This window comes from Rhamphochromis sp. 'chilingali' (genome assembly GCF_963969265.1).
Source record: "Rhamphochromis sp. 'chilingali' genome assembly, chromosome: 13".
Taxonomy (NCBI): domain Eukaryota; kingdom Metazoa; phylum Chordata; class Actinopteri; order Cichliformes; family Cichlidae; genus Rhamphochromis; species Rhamphochromis sp. 'chilingali'.
This window is the reverse complement of record NC_137940.1, coordinates 30,089,874-30,106,695: the sequence shown is the minus strand read 5'-3', so window position 1 is coordinate 30,106,695 and position 16,822 is coordinate 30,089,874. Positions and strand designations below refer to the sequence as shown.

Genomic DNA, 16,822 nt, shown 5'->3' with positions numbered 1-16,822 from the left:
CATCCACTCTCATGCAGAATGACTACCGTAAGCTGTCCATGCAGTGTAAAGACTTTGTGGTGGGTGTGTTGGACCTTTGTCGGGACACAGAGGAAGTTGAGGCGATTTTGAATGGCGACGTGGATCAGTGCCCGCCGAGTCCCTACAACCGTCCCTGCCTCAGCCGTGTCAAACTGGCTATCAAGTATGAAGTCAAGAAGGTAAGACAAAAACCGATTAGCTCGTTAAAAAATGTAACGAATTTTACAAATTGCATTAATTTGCAACATTAAAAATTAGTGTAAAAATTATTCAAAGAATTAGCAATGCAGTATGTAATGCCTTTTTTGTGGGATTAAATTATTTTTGCAGGAACTGTGAAAACATTTTCTGTAAGTAATAACTAAACAAAATGCCAACATAATACAAAAGACTACAAGAAAAAACGGTAATTGTTTGTCTCAGCAGCTTTATAGGTCTCTAAAGGTGAAGAGGCTTGTCACACAGTGTGTTTGACTTTGATACCTAATACTGGTGTTCATGTACTATGTCAACTTCTTTTTCTTTAACCTTTTCGAAAGGGCAGTACATCTGAGATATCATTGGAGCTCATTTTTTGGGTCTTTACAGTTCCAAAAATCCATTCGGTGTATGAAGAGTCAGATGTGGACAAGGCTTATGATAATTTTCTAGATATTTTTACTATGTGGTACAATAAACATTGTCCTGTAAACGAACACATGACAAAGAAAAAAAAGATAAAAAGTCCTTGGCTCACAAAAGGAATTATTAATGCTTGCAAAAAGAAAAACAATCTGTATAAACAGTTTATCAAAGTAAAAACAAAAGAAGTGAAACAAAGATATAAAGCATATAGAAATAAATTGACTGATATTATAAGAACGAGCAAACAACTTTATTATAGAAGAAGATTATATGAAAATAAAAACAATATAAAAGGAACTTGGGATGTGTTAAACAACTTAATTAAACAAGGATCTTCTGGAACATCATATCCTGAATATTTTACTGATGCAAATGGTGAAAATCACAACATGAGTAATATTGTCGATGGGTTCAATAAATTCTTCATAAATGTTGGCCCTGAACTAGCAGCGGACATCCCGTGTCATAAAAATGAAAATATCAGTAATATAAAATCAAATCCCTTTTCACTGTTCCTCTCAGCTACAAATGAGCAAGAAGTAATAAATATCACATTAAAATGTAAAAGTAAGTCTTCAATGGATTATCATGACATAAATATGTCTGTAGTTAAACAGGTTATTCTGAATATTGCTAGTCCCTTAACATATATCTGTAATTTATCATTTCAGTCCGGTTGTTTTCCAAAAAAAATGAAAATTGCGAAAGTAATACCACTATATAAAAGTAATGACAAACACAGTTTTACCAATTATAGGCCTATTTCTCTACTGCCTCAATTCTCAAAAATTCTAGAAAAACTTTTTAATTCAAGATTAGAAAAATTCCTTGAAAAACATCAAATAATAAATGTTGGTCAGTATGGTTTCAGAACGCAAAGAACCACTTCAATGGCGATAATTGAGGCAGTAGAAGAAATTACTGATACACTGGATAAAAATAAATATGCAGTTGGTATTTTTGTTGACCTCAAAAAGGCCTTCGACACAATCAATCACTCAATTTTACTGGATAAATTGGAAAGATATGGTATTCGAGGGAAAGCTGGTAACTGGTTAAAAAGTTACCTAACAGGTCGGGAACAATATGTTAGCATAGGGCATTACCATTCAGAGAAACTTGGTATTACATGTGGTGTTCCCCAAGGGTCAGTGTTGGGACCAAAACTTTTCAATGTATACATAAATGATATTTTTGATGTTTCTCAAGTACTTAAACTCATACTGTTCGCAGATGACACCAACATATTTTTCAGTAGCGATGATTATACTGATCTTGTAATGACTGTAAACAGGGAGCTAAAATTAATAAAAAAAATGGATGGACATAAATAAATTATCATTAAATATAAATAAAACTAAAGCAATGTTTTTTGGTAATTTAAAATATAATATAGAATTACCAATTATCATTGAAGGTGTACCAATTGATAATGTGAGTGAAAACAAATTTTTGGGAGTTATAATTGATAACAAAATTTCATGGAAACCCCACGTCAGACACATAAAAACCAAAATTTCTAGAAGCCTCGCAGTTTTGAACAAAGTGAAACAATTCCTTGATAAAGATGCACTTCGTACTCTGTACTGTACCCTGGTTCTTCCATATCTTACATATTGTGTGGAAGTGTGGGGAAATACATATAAAAATACAACTAATCCATTAGTCACAGTACAGAAACGAGCACTGCGTATTATTCACAAGGCTGGTTATCTAGATCATACTCACAAATTCTTTCTTCAGGCAAAGTTACTTAAATTCCAGGATCTGGTTAATTACAATACATCCATAATTTTGTATAAAGCTTTTACTAAACTTTTACCGGCAAATTTACAAACTAGATTTGAAATTTGAGAAAAGGTTTATAATGTGAGAGGCTTTGGAGAATTCAAATTACCCAGAACTCGAACAACCCGTAAAGGCTTTTGTGTGTCTGTATGTGGTGTGAAAATCTGGAACAGTCTGAGTTTACAATTGAAACAATGCAAAAATATTCATAGATTTAAATTTCTCTACAAACAGTTGGTCTGGTCACAGTATACTCAATGATGGGTTTTAGTGTGCTCTGTAATGTCTGTCCTCTTACCATTGCTGGTATGGATTCCAAAATAAAAAAAATAAAATAAAGTGTGCGTATGTATGTACATATATGTACTTGTGTGTGTAGATATATATGTATGTATATGTATGTGTGTTTGTTACTTGTAGTTATTACTGCCTGTTACCTGTGGTAATGCAATTTATAATTTATATATTCTGTATTCAGTTATGAAGGCTCTAATTGTTGGTTGTGAGCTGCCGCTTAGATGCTTGTATCTGCCCGGGGCTGTTGATGGGTCTGTATGCAATGATGGGCGTAGCTGCGGGAAGTTTATTGTTTTTTTTTGTTGATGAGTGAGTATAGGGGTGGGATTTAATAAGTTTTCTTCGTCCCACTCCTTTTTCAGGCAAGTTTTGTTTTTTGTTTTGTGTATTTTATGTTCAATATAGGTATTTGTTGTGCCTGAAAATGAATAAATAAATGAAATGAAATGAAATGAATACCCAACCCCCAAAACACATGGGACCACGCAAGAAAACATGACCAATAATCCTCTCGTCATTTCAACTTTAAGGTCCATTTGTTGTTTGGAAGAAGACAGTTTTGTTGTATAATAACTTTGACTGCTTTGTAACTTTGACCTTTTGGACCTGTACATTTCCATTAAGGTTATTACACACACATAGGAATTCGAGTATTATCAGCACTGCCCAGAAGTAAAAAAAAAAAAAGTGGAATGAGACTCGCCACATACTTTTTAGTTGTTGTGTTAACATGGACACATTAATATAAGTGCAGATTTGTCAGTTTGGCTAAATCAAATTTTATTTATATAGTTCCAAATCACAACAACAGTCGCCTCAAAGCGCTTTATATTTTAAGTTACGGATCAAAGAAATAGTCAGACAACCCCTTTTTGAGCAAGCACTAGGAACTACAAGTAAGCCAGCAGTCTTAGAGCAAAGTGCACTGTTAGCGTGATATTGTATTATGAGGGGCCTGAACATTTAAGACCTTGTATGTGAGGTCCAGGACTATAAATTCGATTCTGGCTTTAACAGGGAGCCAGTGAATAGAAGCCAATATGGGAGAAATCTGCTTTCTCTTTCTAGTTCCTGTCAGTACTCTCACAGCAGCAATTTGGATAAATTGAAATTCAGAGAGGTTTTAGAACAGCCGATAATAATGAATTAGAATAGTCCAGAAATAATAATGCATGAACTAGCTTTTCAGTACCACTCTAAGACAGGATGTTTCCAATTTTAGAGATATTTGTAAAAATGCAAGAAAGTCCTGCATATTTGTTTATTATGGACATTTAAGAACAAATCCTGGTGAAAATATTGGTTTCAAGATTCCTCTTTCTGTTACTTAATGCCAAGGTAATTGTATCCAGAGTATCTGGTTATACATCACGTTTCTAAGATTTTTAGGGCCAAGTACAATAACCTCAGTTTTATCTGAATTTAGAAGCAGAAACTTCAGAGGTCATCGAGGTTTTCATGTCTTTAAGACATTGCTAGCTAACTGGTGTGTGGCATCATATATAGAAATAGCTGGGTATCATCTGCATAGCATAAAAATGTATACTATGCCTTCTAATGATACTGCCTAAAGGAAATATGAGCAATGTAAACAGAATTAGTCCTAGCAAGGAACAGTTTGGAAATCCATAATAAACGTTAGTGTGTGTAGTTGTGTAAAGAAGACTCCTTATTTACATGAACAAAGTGGAGTCTATTAGACAGATATGATTCAACCCAATGCAACACACTACCTTTAATTCCCATGGCATGGATAGAAATACATTATTTATTGCAGTTTAACATGTAACCCGACTTATTTCTAACTAAGCTAGTTTCTCTGATCTGTTTGTGCAGTATATTTCCAGTACAGTATGCTTGAGTGTTGTTTTGAATGTGGACTCACAGGACCCTTTTGTAAACAACTCACTGACCGGTGTGTAAAAGTTAATCCCTGCTGTGCAGAGGTGCTCAGGAAAATGTCAAACCAAATCCCTTTTCCCCATTTGGCCCTGCCATTCTCTCTCACTCACACGTGTTCCTGTCTGATCCTAATGTGCCTCATGTTTTCTTTAATCAGGTAATTCCCTGGTGTAGTTGTGCATGCGCACAGGTGTATTTGTATACATGTGTATATGTGTGTGTGTGTGTGTGTGTGTGTGTGTGTGTGTGTGTGTGTGTGTGTGTGTGTGTGTGTGTGTGTGCGCGCGCGCACACACGTGTGTTTTGGGCATTAAACAGGTTGCTTTTTTGTATCCTGTACAAGAGAGCATGACCAATACCAGGCAGCTAATTACACCAGGCAAGAGGAGAGGGAGGGTGTGATTGCCATGGAAACCAGGTGGAGCGTGACTGCATGTAGAGCATGTAGATGGACACAGGAGGCTTTCATGTCAGGGGTTATTGGTTTGATGGACTGATCAGTGGTAAGTTATAGTAACTGAATGGGTGGTGGTGTATGTATTACTGTTTGAGGCTTTTCAGCCATATGCAAATTGTATGTGTTTGTTTCAATCGGTGGAGGAAGCAGAAAATGTCAATTGTCAGCTCAGATAAATGTTCCTCAAACGTGATGATCAAGGGTCACTGGTGAAGTGATGGATAGGCATTGATTGACTGGGTGAACCCAATAAAGTGAACAGAAATCGAGGGAGAGCACACATGACCAGAAGTGAGGTGTTGCTGAAATCTTAGACGTGAATACAAAACACACAAACACAACGTTTGATTGTTCCACTAGCTGACTGCTGACTGAACATTGATTGCTTGGTTGTCCACATCCTTCCTCCAGCTGGAAGAAAAACATCCATCTTCTCCTGCGTTGTAAGACCTTTGCTGGCTTTCATTTATCACTGCCTTACTTAGAATAAACTCTGTAATTAATGTGAAAATGCACCACTTCTTATTGCCTTATTTATTTTGCACTTTGTATATTAAATTGATTTTCCATCCTGCTTGTTGCCATTTTTCTTTTTAAATGAATTCAAGTGGAAACCATAAACACAAATGTATTAAAGGTTGCCACTTGACTTCGTTTAGGTAGTAATATATTCAGATTTTTATGAATACACAATACTCAAGTACTAGAAATAGATATTCAGAATGGACACTAAGCTACTTGAGATACTTGGAAAAGTAAATTAGCACCAGATGCCCTTTCGCAAATATGTAATATTTAATCATGTCAATTTTACCCTCTTGGCATTTGTTAATTTAGTTGTATTGAAGTATCATGTATAGTATGCATACTTTTCATAATTAAAAACTGTAATTCCCCATAAAGGAAGTGCAGACCACTGCACCTGCTGAGGGGATTTTCCTGTTTGCTGTTGTTTATGTTTCCCTGTGGGTTATAACCCAGACGTTTTTGCTTAACATAATGGGAAACTTGAAGAAAGTTCTCCCCAATACCACCAGCATTTAGCCTTCTCTAAAACACTTTTTGGATTTGAGACATTTGATATTTATTGTGTCCTCTTTAATTTGGTAACCTGTCTCTTTACTATGCTTTCTTTACTTCTTTGTCTTTCCCACCTTCTCATTGGCTATCCAGGCTTAAATATTTCCATCTCCCCCTGTGCAAGTATAGTCCCGACATTCCATCTATCTTTGTTAATTCAATGTGCTAACCACCACCTGTTGCTATTTCTTTGCTGTCTTGTTTTGCATTTTTTAAATTTACCTGTCAGTTCATGTTATATCCTGTGATATACCTTCTTGTTAAATTAAACTTTGTCTGCATCCATTTTGACCTGCATTTAGATCAATTCTAGAACTTTAATAACAAATGAAAGGCTTAAAAACCATGAAAGCACAAAAGCTGGAATGGTGGGAGAATGAAATGTGTCTCCCGTGACGTGTCTTCTCCCAAGTGCTGGTATCCCGTGCTCTCTGCCCTGTGCCTTCACACACCCCGTGTGTCTTGCAGTCCTGTGTTCCACTGTCCTCCTGGGGAAAAACACAGACACAGCCGTTATGGCACCAACTCCGGCAGGCATACACTTTAACAACACTAGAAACACTGACATGGAGTCTAACTCAACGATCCTGCGCCGGAGGAAGCTCCATCGCTCTGTTAAGTAGCTCCCCCGACGATCCTGATCAGAAGCAGGTGTGTGGTAAGCTAGGCGTGACCAGCAGCTGGCAGGGCCACACCCATCAGGCCTGCAGGTGGCTGTCCTTCATCCTCCAGCCTCACACACACACACACACACACCAGCATGGAACACAAGAGCACAGTGCAGCAAACATACATCCAATACACTAATAACAATAAAGGTCCACACTGTTCACGAACCCCGAGTCCCCGGCACCGGGTCCGTGACAAATTCACTGGAGTTGTGAAAAGGTCAAAAACATGGCTCTGCTTTCCACACCTGTGTCCACAGAGAGACACTGACCACAAAGATGTCAAGGAGAATTTTAGATGAAGCTTGAGAAGAATACGTTTTTGTCATCCACAGTAGTCATGGCTGTTTAACATATTATCCACGTGAGATAGACAATGACCACCCATCACACTGCATACTGAAATCTGACGGTTTTCATATTTTAAGGTGCTCTATTGATGTTTTAAACCAGGCGAAGAAGTCAGGACATTTATTGTGGACTGTTAGATCAATACTCTGGCTTTAAGTTGCTTTTTAAGTTGACATATTTGGTGACATTTTCAACTATGTAAGGAACTCAAACTGTTCTTCCAAGGAAAAGCAGTGACTGTATTTTATGTCGACAGTAAGACGGAAGCCACACTATGGAAGAGACAGTGGGAGACTTCAGAGCAGCTCTGAGTTCTTTGAAAATAGGTGTGAATTTCTCAGTAAAGAGGAGGGTTAAATCCTGAATTCCCTGACAGATGTCATCTGAGAAACCTGCAAACCCTGAGGGGCCAACTCCAGGAGGACTTCTCTGTGCTCAGTGTGCAATCCAGCTTCATACAGAATCAATTTGCCCACCGTAATGGGCAAGTTTCCATTGTATGCAGCAGGACAGCCAGGTGGAATTGTTTTTGTGGTTCTGCTTTGAAATTGATATTTGTAACTTAAAACATACTGATCTGTCGTCAAGGCATTAATGTCTCTATTACCTTTTACTACCACTGGATTTTCAGCATTTGTCACTTTAAAGACAAAGTATACGAATAATCGAAATGTTGGGCCTGATCTCGCTGATGTCCATTCTGTAATATAACACAAACCCTGTAAGTAATTTGTGTCCAGTGTACTGAGATACACTTTCTACAGGTGGTCTTTCAGAGACTAGAGTAAATCTTGTGTCAAAGGTAATATTTGGACTTTGGACTTTAATTGCCTTGTTTTATGGTTTTAAATGTCAGATATATGTGTTACACAGCAATTAGCCCAGCTGTGGTAGATTGTAAATGGTGTATACAAATGCATGTGTCAAAAGTGCTGGTTCAAATGACGTTTTCAGTTTGGGTTTTTGGGGTTTATATTAGCTTACATGTTGTAAAAATCTATACATAAAGATTTTTGACTTAGTGACTGAACGTTAAGCGCACAAAACACGTGGGCTACAGCGACTTCTTTTGACTCTCACTCAACTTTCTATTTATCATTATATCCTTTCTTTCACTAAGATAATAAGGATTAAAAAATCTTTGAAAGACACATAATTGCCATCAATTCATGATATTGAGGCAAAAAAACATTTCATGTCTTACAATGTTCCTACTTTCTTTATTTTCAAGACCCATTGCTTGAAACCATTTTTTTTTATTCCATCCATTAAAGATGTAACATACCAAGAACCCACACTGGCAGAGGAAATTTATTAAAAGCTTGAAAGACATTCACACAGGAATGCTTTGCTGCTGCTTTCCTGGGACTTTAACCGGCTGCTTTTTTAGATATTTACGAACACTTTGTTCATTCTTAGACATCCCTTTTTCCCAATGCATCTAAATTTGGGTTTTCCACTTTAACCAAAGGATCAGTGTTGGCCACTTGTGTGTGCCTGGGTAGCATATTTTTAATATTTGAAATATCGTTTTTAGTTATAGTCATCTTCTTTGTGTGCTAATAAAACAAACAAAACAAAACCCACATTTTATAAACTACATACATCACATCATTGATGTATCCTGCAGTCATTGAATGTTTAACGACTTTCAACATCATACAGCCTGTCCCAGGCGTGGTGAGTCAGGCCTTGGCTGAAACTATGTCCTTCAGCTGTATACCTTTGTTATTGCAGATGCACATTTTGGATGAGAGGATTTTCATGAGTGGGACTTATAACTAGATAACTAGAGCTACTGAGATTACAAGGGGTCCATCCCAGTAGATTCATGTCTAAAGTTGGAGAAAAATATTCAAGGTTTGTTTCTGGTTTAAATTAAAGACGACCTGCCTTAATGTAAAACTTCTATACTTCTATTCGGCCTGACTATGTAAGCAGCTTTTTGTCATATGAAGCTAGTGTGAGTTGTTCCTTGAAAATCCTGGCATCACTAGCTGTTTGCTTTTAGCACCACTCGCCCTTTCCTGTTTGTCTTTCTCATCCTTTAACCATCCTTGCCCTGTACCCAAACTGTCTCATCTTCCTTCGTTCTCCACTGATTTAAGTTTCTTGTTTATTTTCTTCTGTTTCAGTTCGTTGCTCATCCGAACTGCCAGCAGCAACTGCTGACTATCTGGTATGAGAATCTGCCTGGCCTGAGGCAGCAGTCCATTGGTGTGAAGTGCTGGACAGTCCTGGGAGTAACTGTAGGCCTCCCATTCCTGGCTATTGCCTACTGGATAATGCCATGTAGCAAGGTATGGACAGATAGCTACATGCGCAAACACAATTGCAAACTACAGTTAAAATACACACACATATAGTTTAGGGAACTTATTATTGCTGTATCTATGCACTATTGCTTCTCAGTAAAATATTATTTTCTATTCTTGTTCCACCTATTATTTGCAGCCAACTATAGTATTTCAAATTGCACTTGAAGTCTCATCATGCAGCTTATAGGCTCATTACCCATCAGGAAACACAATTCCCAATGTTGTTCTTTGTTGCTCATATGACCTTACCACAAGTTGGGGAGAATCTAAAGTTTGCCCTGAGGTTGGAACGACAGCAAAGGCCTTAATATTAACTTAGGATTAGTTCATTTCAGGACATCTCAGACTCGCTTCTCAGCTCAACATTTAGGCTCAGCTTTTATTATTCTAATCTTAGCTTCATCATCATCATCTACTCTCAGACTGAGCAGAACTTGAAGTGTGACACAAAACACGTGACAGACTAGACAGGAAACAAGACACATAACCAAAGAGACATAGCTGAAACAAAAACTAGAATAAACCTCAACTAAATCTTAGCGAACAATAACACAAGAACTTACTATCATCAACTTAACACAAAAAAACATAAATAAACTCAAAACGCTGGGTCACAGACCCAGCCCCTGATAGAGTCATGTGAAAAAGAACGTACCTCTTTTAATTCTAAATGTTTTTAGGTATCAGAACTTTTAAAATCGTCCGGTGCCCAGCAAGTCTTAAAATCAAGGAAATTTTGGAAGTTTGTTTCATCTTGAGCATTGTTGTGTTTACACAGTGCCAAGGGGTAAAGACATCACCACTGATCTTAGAGATGCAATTGTTACTACCCATGAAGCTAGGACCCCAAGCATGTTATAAGCTCATGCAGTATAAAAAAGGTTTTCTTAAATTGTGTATAACATTACAGACAGATTTTTTTATATTCCCTAATTATTAACTAACAACCTGTATTCTATACAATTATCCTGAATATAAAAATACAATCCTAGGTTATACAGAATTATCACAAATAAACAATAAGCACTTAATATAGGTTTTTCCAATTTCTTAAGCTGTAGTCATCTTGATTCCACCTCATCTCTGTAGTTGTACCCTTTTTACAGACATTGTTGCTACAGACAATAATCCACTTTTTCCCTAAAATACTAAATATGGTTCTACTATAAATGACACAAACCTTATAACCTTGTTAGGGTATTTACAGGAATATATATGCACTAGACTCTAAAGATATGGCCAAATGAAATGTCAAAACTTACAGATTTACAGTTTCAGAACACAATATAGTAACTGTTTGATTATAGGGCATGTGGGACATTTTCTGACATTTTCTTCATTCTCATCAAGCAGATTGTATTTTCTAAAGTGACACAATATGACATCGGCCACACTCAGACACAGGAGCTGAGTAAGCGGTTATGCAAATCTTCTCATCAACCTGAATAATCCTGCACCTCATCATCACCAAGTGGTGTGTGTGTGTGTGTGCGTGCGTGTGTGCGTGCGTGTGTGTGTGTGTGTGTGTGTGTGTGTGTGTGTGTGTCTACACTCAGATTTGAGGACCTTTGAGCAGTTCATGGTAGGCGTGACTGATGAATTAGTCATTTTGTAGACTAGAGAGCGAGAGCACCGGATGTTAGCCGTGCATGAGAAGCTGGAGAACCATAAAACTTAGAGGTTATGTCACGGTTCTGGGTCAGTTTGACCCAGTATTTTGAGTTGTCATGTTAGGTGTGTTTTTTGCATTATGGATTGTTTTCTTATTCTCTTGTAGTTCGTGTTCTGGTTGATGTTCAGTAGTTAGTTGTTCCCAGTAGAGTTTAGTTCATTCTCCGGTTGCCGTTTGTCTATTTATATTTCGTGTTCAATAAACCACCTTCACACCTTCGCTACTTCCTGCAATTGGATCCTCCTTTATTATTTCCACACGGCTCATCTCACTCGCCGTGACAGGTTATCCACCAATCATGAAGCACTTGTCGCAAAAAACACTTGTGTTATGTTAATGTGTGTGTTTCTGTGTGCGTATTCACATGTGTGCATATGTGTGGATGTATGATTACATCTAATTATGAATCAATCAAATCATGACACTGCATGTGACTGCCTGACGTTTCGTGTCATGTGAGAGACAGCTGAGAAAAAGAAGCAGGGCAGAGAAGCAAATATGGGACGTACAGCTTATAGTTGTGCTGTTACTGTGTCTGTTGCTGTGTCACGTTTATTTAATTTTTTTAATGTGCATGTTGTTTTAACAGACCAGGGACATGTGTGATGTTGATAAAGCAAAACTACAGAGGGTAGAATAATAAAAGCAGCCTAATCAAAAAAAATAGCCAAGAGACAAAACAGATGTTTATGCATGCTTTGTGACCATGTGACCGCAGCTCATCAGAAACAAAAAGTAGAATGGATTTGATAATGAAATAGATAAAGACAGTGTAAATCAGAACAAAAATACAGTTCGACAGACAAACGCAGAGAGAAAGCTTTGATGTGTTCTGGTTGATTGTGTTTAGTGTAGCCTCCTGCACCTGCAGCTAATCATCTAGTTCTTCTCATCTCATCTTATCAATTGCTTGTTTTTTACAGCCCATAATATGCCCCATTTTACAACACTACAACACACAATTATTAAAATCCCACATCATATTACATTTCATATCAGCCTGGGGCGATAAAGACAGTGTTTTTGTTCCTGTAACAGAAGTAGTAAGTCATTGAGAGCAGGCAGAAAAAACATGGATACTGTAATTGCTTTGAAAATCCTCTTTGGGTGAAAAATAGCAGCGATATGCTTCAGAAGTGATGAAAAGCAGATGTGCGATCAGAGATAGAATGCTTCTTATTGATTGAAGAGGTTAAAATATGGTGAGTGACGTGAAATTTTTCAGCCTTCCGCGAGTAACTGAAAATAGATAAAAAGTCAGAAAAAGAGAACAAGTGATGAAGAGGAAAATTGCCTTGGAGACTTGATGAACCAAGTTTCACATGTTAGTCAAGGATTCATTTGTATCACTAACTTTGCAGATTTATAGTGAAAAGGTAAGAGTACGTGTAAGGAAAGCTTATGATTCTGAAACTATGGTAAACCTCGTCCTTATTTTCACAGAGTATTTCAGGCATGACGAGGCTCTTTATTAATGATAATTATACCAACGATGACAATCAATTTGGCAATGATACGCTGACATTTCCAAATGCTACATGTTGCGCCGATATTAAGTAATTATTTTTTCATTAATTACTTTTCTGCAGTCCATCATCTACTTAATTGGTTGAAATATATTTTTGCATGCTATCTCTGACACGGCTGCCTGCGGTTTTAAAATTTTGGACACACTTTGAGATTTTTTGTTTCCGTCCTAGCTTTTCTTGGCCTCCTTTTGTCTCATGGGAGATTCAAATTCGAAGCCAGTACCAAAAAAAAATCCTTATCAGTATACAAAGGACAGGTTTCTTTTTTTTTTTTACAGCTAATGTAGGTCAGGGTAAAGCAAGCAACATAGCAGACTTCATTTATTTTACCTCCAAGCACTGAGCAAATTCTTTCAAATATTTACGTCAGTCCAATATAAAATGAGGAAGCTATTTGATTAATATTGTATATATTAAGGCTCACTAACCAGAATGCAGTGTAGTTTGCATTGCTGGAAATATCTCTTTAGTTTGAATTAAAGAGATAGCTGCAAAGAGAAACAGAGTATAGACGTGAAAATGTACACATTAGTAAAGGTCCTCTATATGATTATATAGTTAACCCAAAGTATGCAGTGTATTTAATATATTTTAGGAAAAAATAAGATCTTTTCATGTGGCTGTGGGTTCACTCTGGGCACTCCAGCTTCCTCCCACAGTCCAAAGACATGCAGTTAGTAAGGTTAGGTTAATTAGAGATTCTGAAGTGCCCATAGGTGTGAATGTGAGTGTGAATGGTTGTCTGTCTCTCTCTGTTAGCTCTGCGACAGGCTGATGACCTGTCCAGGGTGTAACCTTCCCTCTTTTCCTTTGGTTGCTGGGATAGGCTCTAGTCTATCTAGTGACCCTGAATTGATTAGATGGGTGTAAATTTATAAATTATTCATAGTCTTTCTTTACAAAAATTTCAAAAAGTTCCAGGAAATGTCCAGAAAAAAAACACAAAAGCATTGCCATTTTTGCTTCAAGATCGTTTTCTCTTACACCTCTAAGTGGATGCCATGGTGCTGTGAAAAAGGGTTAGGTGTTTTACAGAAGGTGTTTGCCCCCTTCCTGGTGTCTTTGTTTCTGTATATTACTGATATATAAATGTTTCAAATCATCAAATAATTTTGATGTTGGATAAAGAGACCCCAAATAAATAAAAAATGTAGTTTGTAAATAATCATTTCATTTATTAGGCAAAAAAAAATCTGTCCTTTTTAAATTATGAATTAACTGTGATTAACCATATTTTTTTGAAAGCTGAGTTCAATTTCACCAGTCTGTGCCTGATTACTGATTACTTAAGTGCTTTCTATCTAACATTCACACTCCAGTGAGTGCATCAGAGAGCAACTGTATTTTGCCTATGGATACTTTAACACACAGACTGGTGCAGCCAATCCTCTGATCATCTTCTGCTCTACCTCCTGAGCTACTGCGACCCCTGTCTGACAAAGTAAAACCGGACCAAAGATCTCAAAAAGCAACACATCATGCCACGATCTAAAAAAACTCAAAAACTGATGAGAAGCAAAGTCATTGACATCTAGCAGTCTGGAAAGGGTTACAAAGCCACTTTTTAAAGCTTTGAGACTCCAGTGAATCACCATCTCCACAAATAGAGACTTCATCTGTGACGCATCCAGGAGGTCAAAAAAGAATCCAGAACAGGACTTAAAGAACTGTTGACAGTGAGTAAAGATTATGTGGCTGTGGCCAAAAATCGTATTCGCATTTTCAGTGTGTTTTTAGTAGACGTTACAGTAAAGCTCCACATTGACAGCATCTCCCTGAGGGATCAGTTCACGGTGCAGAACCCTGTGAATGTTTGGGGGAGAAAAGCATCCTTCAGATCTCTTTCCTCATCTAAAGCACTGAACCTTCAGCTAAAAACTGCTCTCAGCTGCTTGGTCGTGGTAAGAGGTCCAGCTATCAACACCAGCAGTGGACCTTCATGGGTAATACACATCAGTTTTAAAAAGAAGTTCTAGTTTGCTGTCTGTGCAGGTTTGAGATGAAATCCCAAGTGATCTTTATTGACATCTTGGGAGCTTCTGCAGCACTGGAAGCTGTCTGGGTATGCCCGAAATGATTATCTTGAACAGGAAATTAGCCAAACTTAAATTGGGTAAGGTTTTTATGGGCTAAATTTTAGAACATTTTGATCACACTTAAGAAACATTATGTATTCTCCCAGGTAAAAAGACCTTATAATAAGAGAAAAAGAAGATCCATCCTGGCTTTAGATGATTTTCACACCAGGCTTTTACTTATTTAATATGCACATACCTCCTGCTAGCAGCTGCCATTTTGTTGGAGGAGACAAGCTCTTATCACCATCACACTAAAGAAACCCATGGAGTCTGCAGTCGCCACACAGCAGAAGGTCTGATCTGAGATGACCATCTTATTTAACCTGAGGAGTGAAATGGATCGGCACAGATGCTGGGAGGGATGAAGGTGTCATGAGGAGGTTTAAAGGAGGTTTTGCAAGGTTAAAAATTACCAGACAACCTCTTCCCCCATGATTTAGCAGTGTGTGTGTGGCATGGGAAGAGCTACTGAATCTGATGTATTATTGTTCATGCAGAGAGTAGAGATATCCTGTGGGTAGTTAATATTGAACACAGCAGGTTCAGAGAGTAGCAAATGTTGGGATCTCAAATGCCCGTATGGGGTTAGAAGTGTGCGTGTGTCTAAGTGTGTAAGTGCATTTGTGTGACTTGGCACACTTATGTGCAATTACAAAAATGCCCCTCTGTGTGGTGGCTTGTTAAATGCTATTTGTGCTGTACCGTCTTGCATTACTTTTGCTTGATGCAGTGCATTTCCACAGGCTCTGCTAATGGTTTGGCATCTAGTTACTCTGGCATAATGTGTGTGTGAGAGTGATCGGTGGTTACGCACATTCATGAATTACAACAGCTGCTGTTTGTCTGCTAAAATGGTGGTGTAGTGGTGCTTTGCAGCATTTTTTGCTCTCTCTGAGGACCAAAGTCTCAGGAACTCTGCAGAAAGCATGATTCATCTCAGTAAATAAAAGCAGATGTTGAGCTTGGCTGCAATATTGTCCGTCCAAAAAGCACTCAAACATGTTTCTTTACTGTAAAACAGAATTTGTTGGCTATTGTAATCACAGATAGACAGTGAAATTTTGCTTAATGTGTCAATACCCCGCTGTTTTTGTTTTTTACAATTTGTTTTCTGATCAGTAAATGCAAATTTAAATTGATATTGTTAATCTATATCTATATTACCATAATTGATTCTTAATATTTGACGCATTGGAATAGTAAACACATTGGAAGTTCCTAAATTTTTTCACTTCCAGCTTGGTCAGATCCTGCGAAGCCCCTTCATGAAGTTTGTGGCTCACGCTGTCTCCTTCACCATCTTCCTGGGTCTCCTGGTTGTCAATGCTTCCGACCGCTTTGAAGGAGTAAAGAACCTTCCCAACGAGACCATCACAGACCATCCTCGACAGGTGTTCAGGGTCAAAACCACCCAGTTTTCCTGGACAGAGATGTTGATAATGAAGTGGGTATTGGGTAAGTCACCCTTTCAATCAAATCATACACACACACACAGTGTGGCTGTGCACAGTTACAGCCAATTAAAATGCACATCAGTTGATTAGATTAGAATAGATTGTCCCTGTCAAAGCAGATTGTCCAACGTGATAAAAAATAACCTTGATGTGCCAAGTAAGCAAGGCACAGCTGAGCGTGTTCTTTTTTTGCAATGCGTGCACTTTATTATGTTATTAACCATGAATATACTTTGTCCTAGGTTTGCACATTTTTCTATGCTAATCCAAAGTTTCTTTTCAAGTTTTTTTCTACATACACCTTCACCATAAATCAGTAAACAGTCTGGAAATAGTCAGAAAACTTTTTGCCCACCTTTGATATGAGGTGTAATTCAAGTTTAATAGAGTGCCCTACCAGGCAAGTGAATGAAAGCCAAGGTTACAGCAACACAACAAATCATGCTCTTTTATCCTCCGAAGATCAAAAAGAAATTTTCTGGTTGGTACAGCGCAGACAGTAGCCCCGCTGAGTCCTAACGATAACCTGGAGGGAAATTGGGAGGTTGACCTGGGAGGCTGTGCAGAGGAAATATAAGAGGGA

General features: G+C 37.7%; 1 protein-coding gene across 1 annotated transcript in view; it reads left to right on the top strand.

Moving 5' to 3' along the window:
• Positions 1–16,822, top strand: part of trpc7b (transient receptor potential cation channel, subfamily C, member 7b) — a 71,622-nt gene that overhangs the window by 17,710 nt on the left and 37,090 nt on the right. Inside the window, exons 3-5 of the mRNA XM_080900308.1 lie at positions 18–200; positions 9,324–9,488; positions 16,024–16,240. Of these exons, the coding sequence (XP_080756434.1) occupies positions 18–200; positions 9,324–9,488; positions 16,024–16,240 (565 nt within the window). The remainder of the gene's footprint in view (positions 1–17; positions 201–9,323; positions 9,489–16,023; positions 16,241–16,822) is intronic.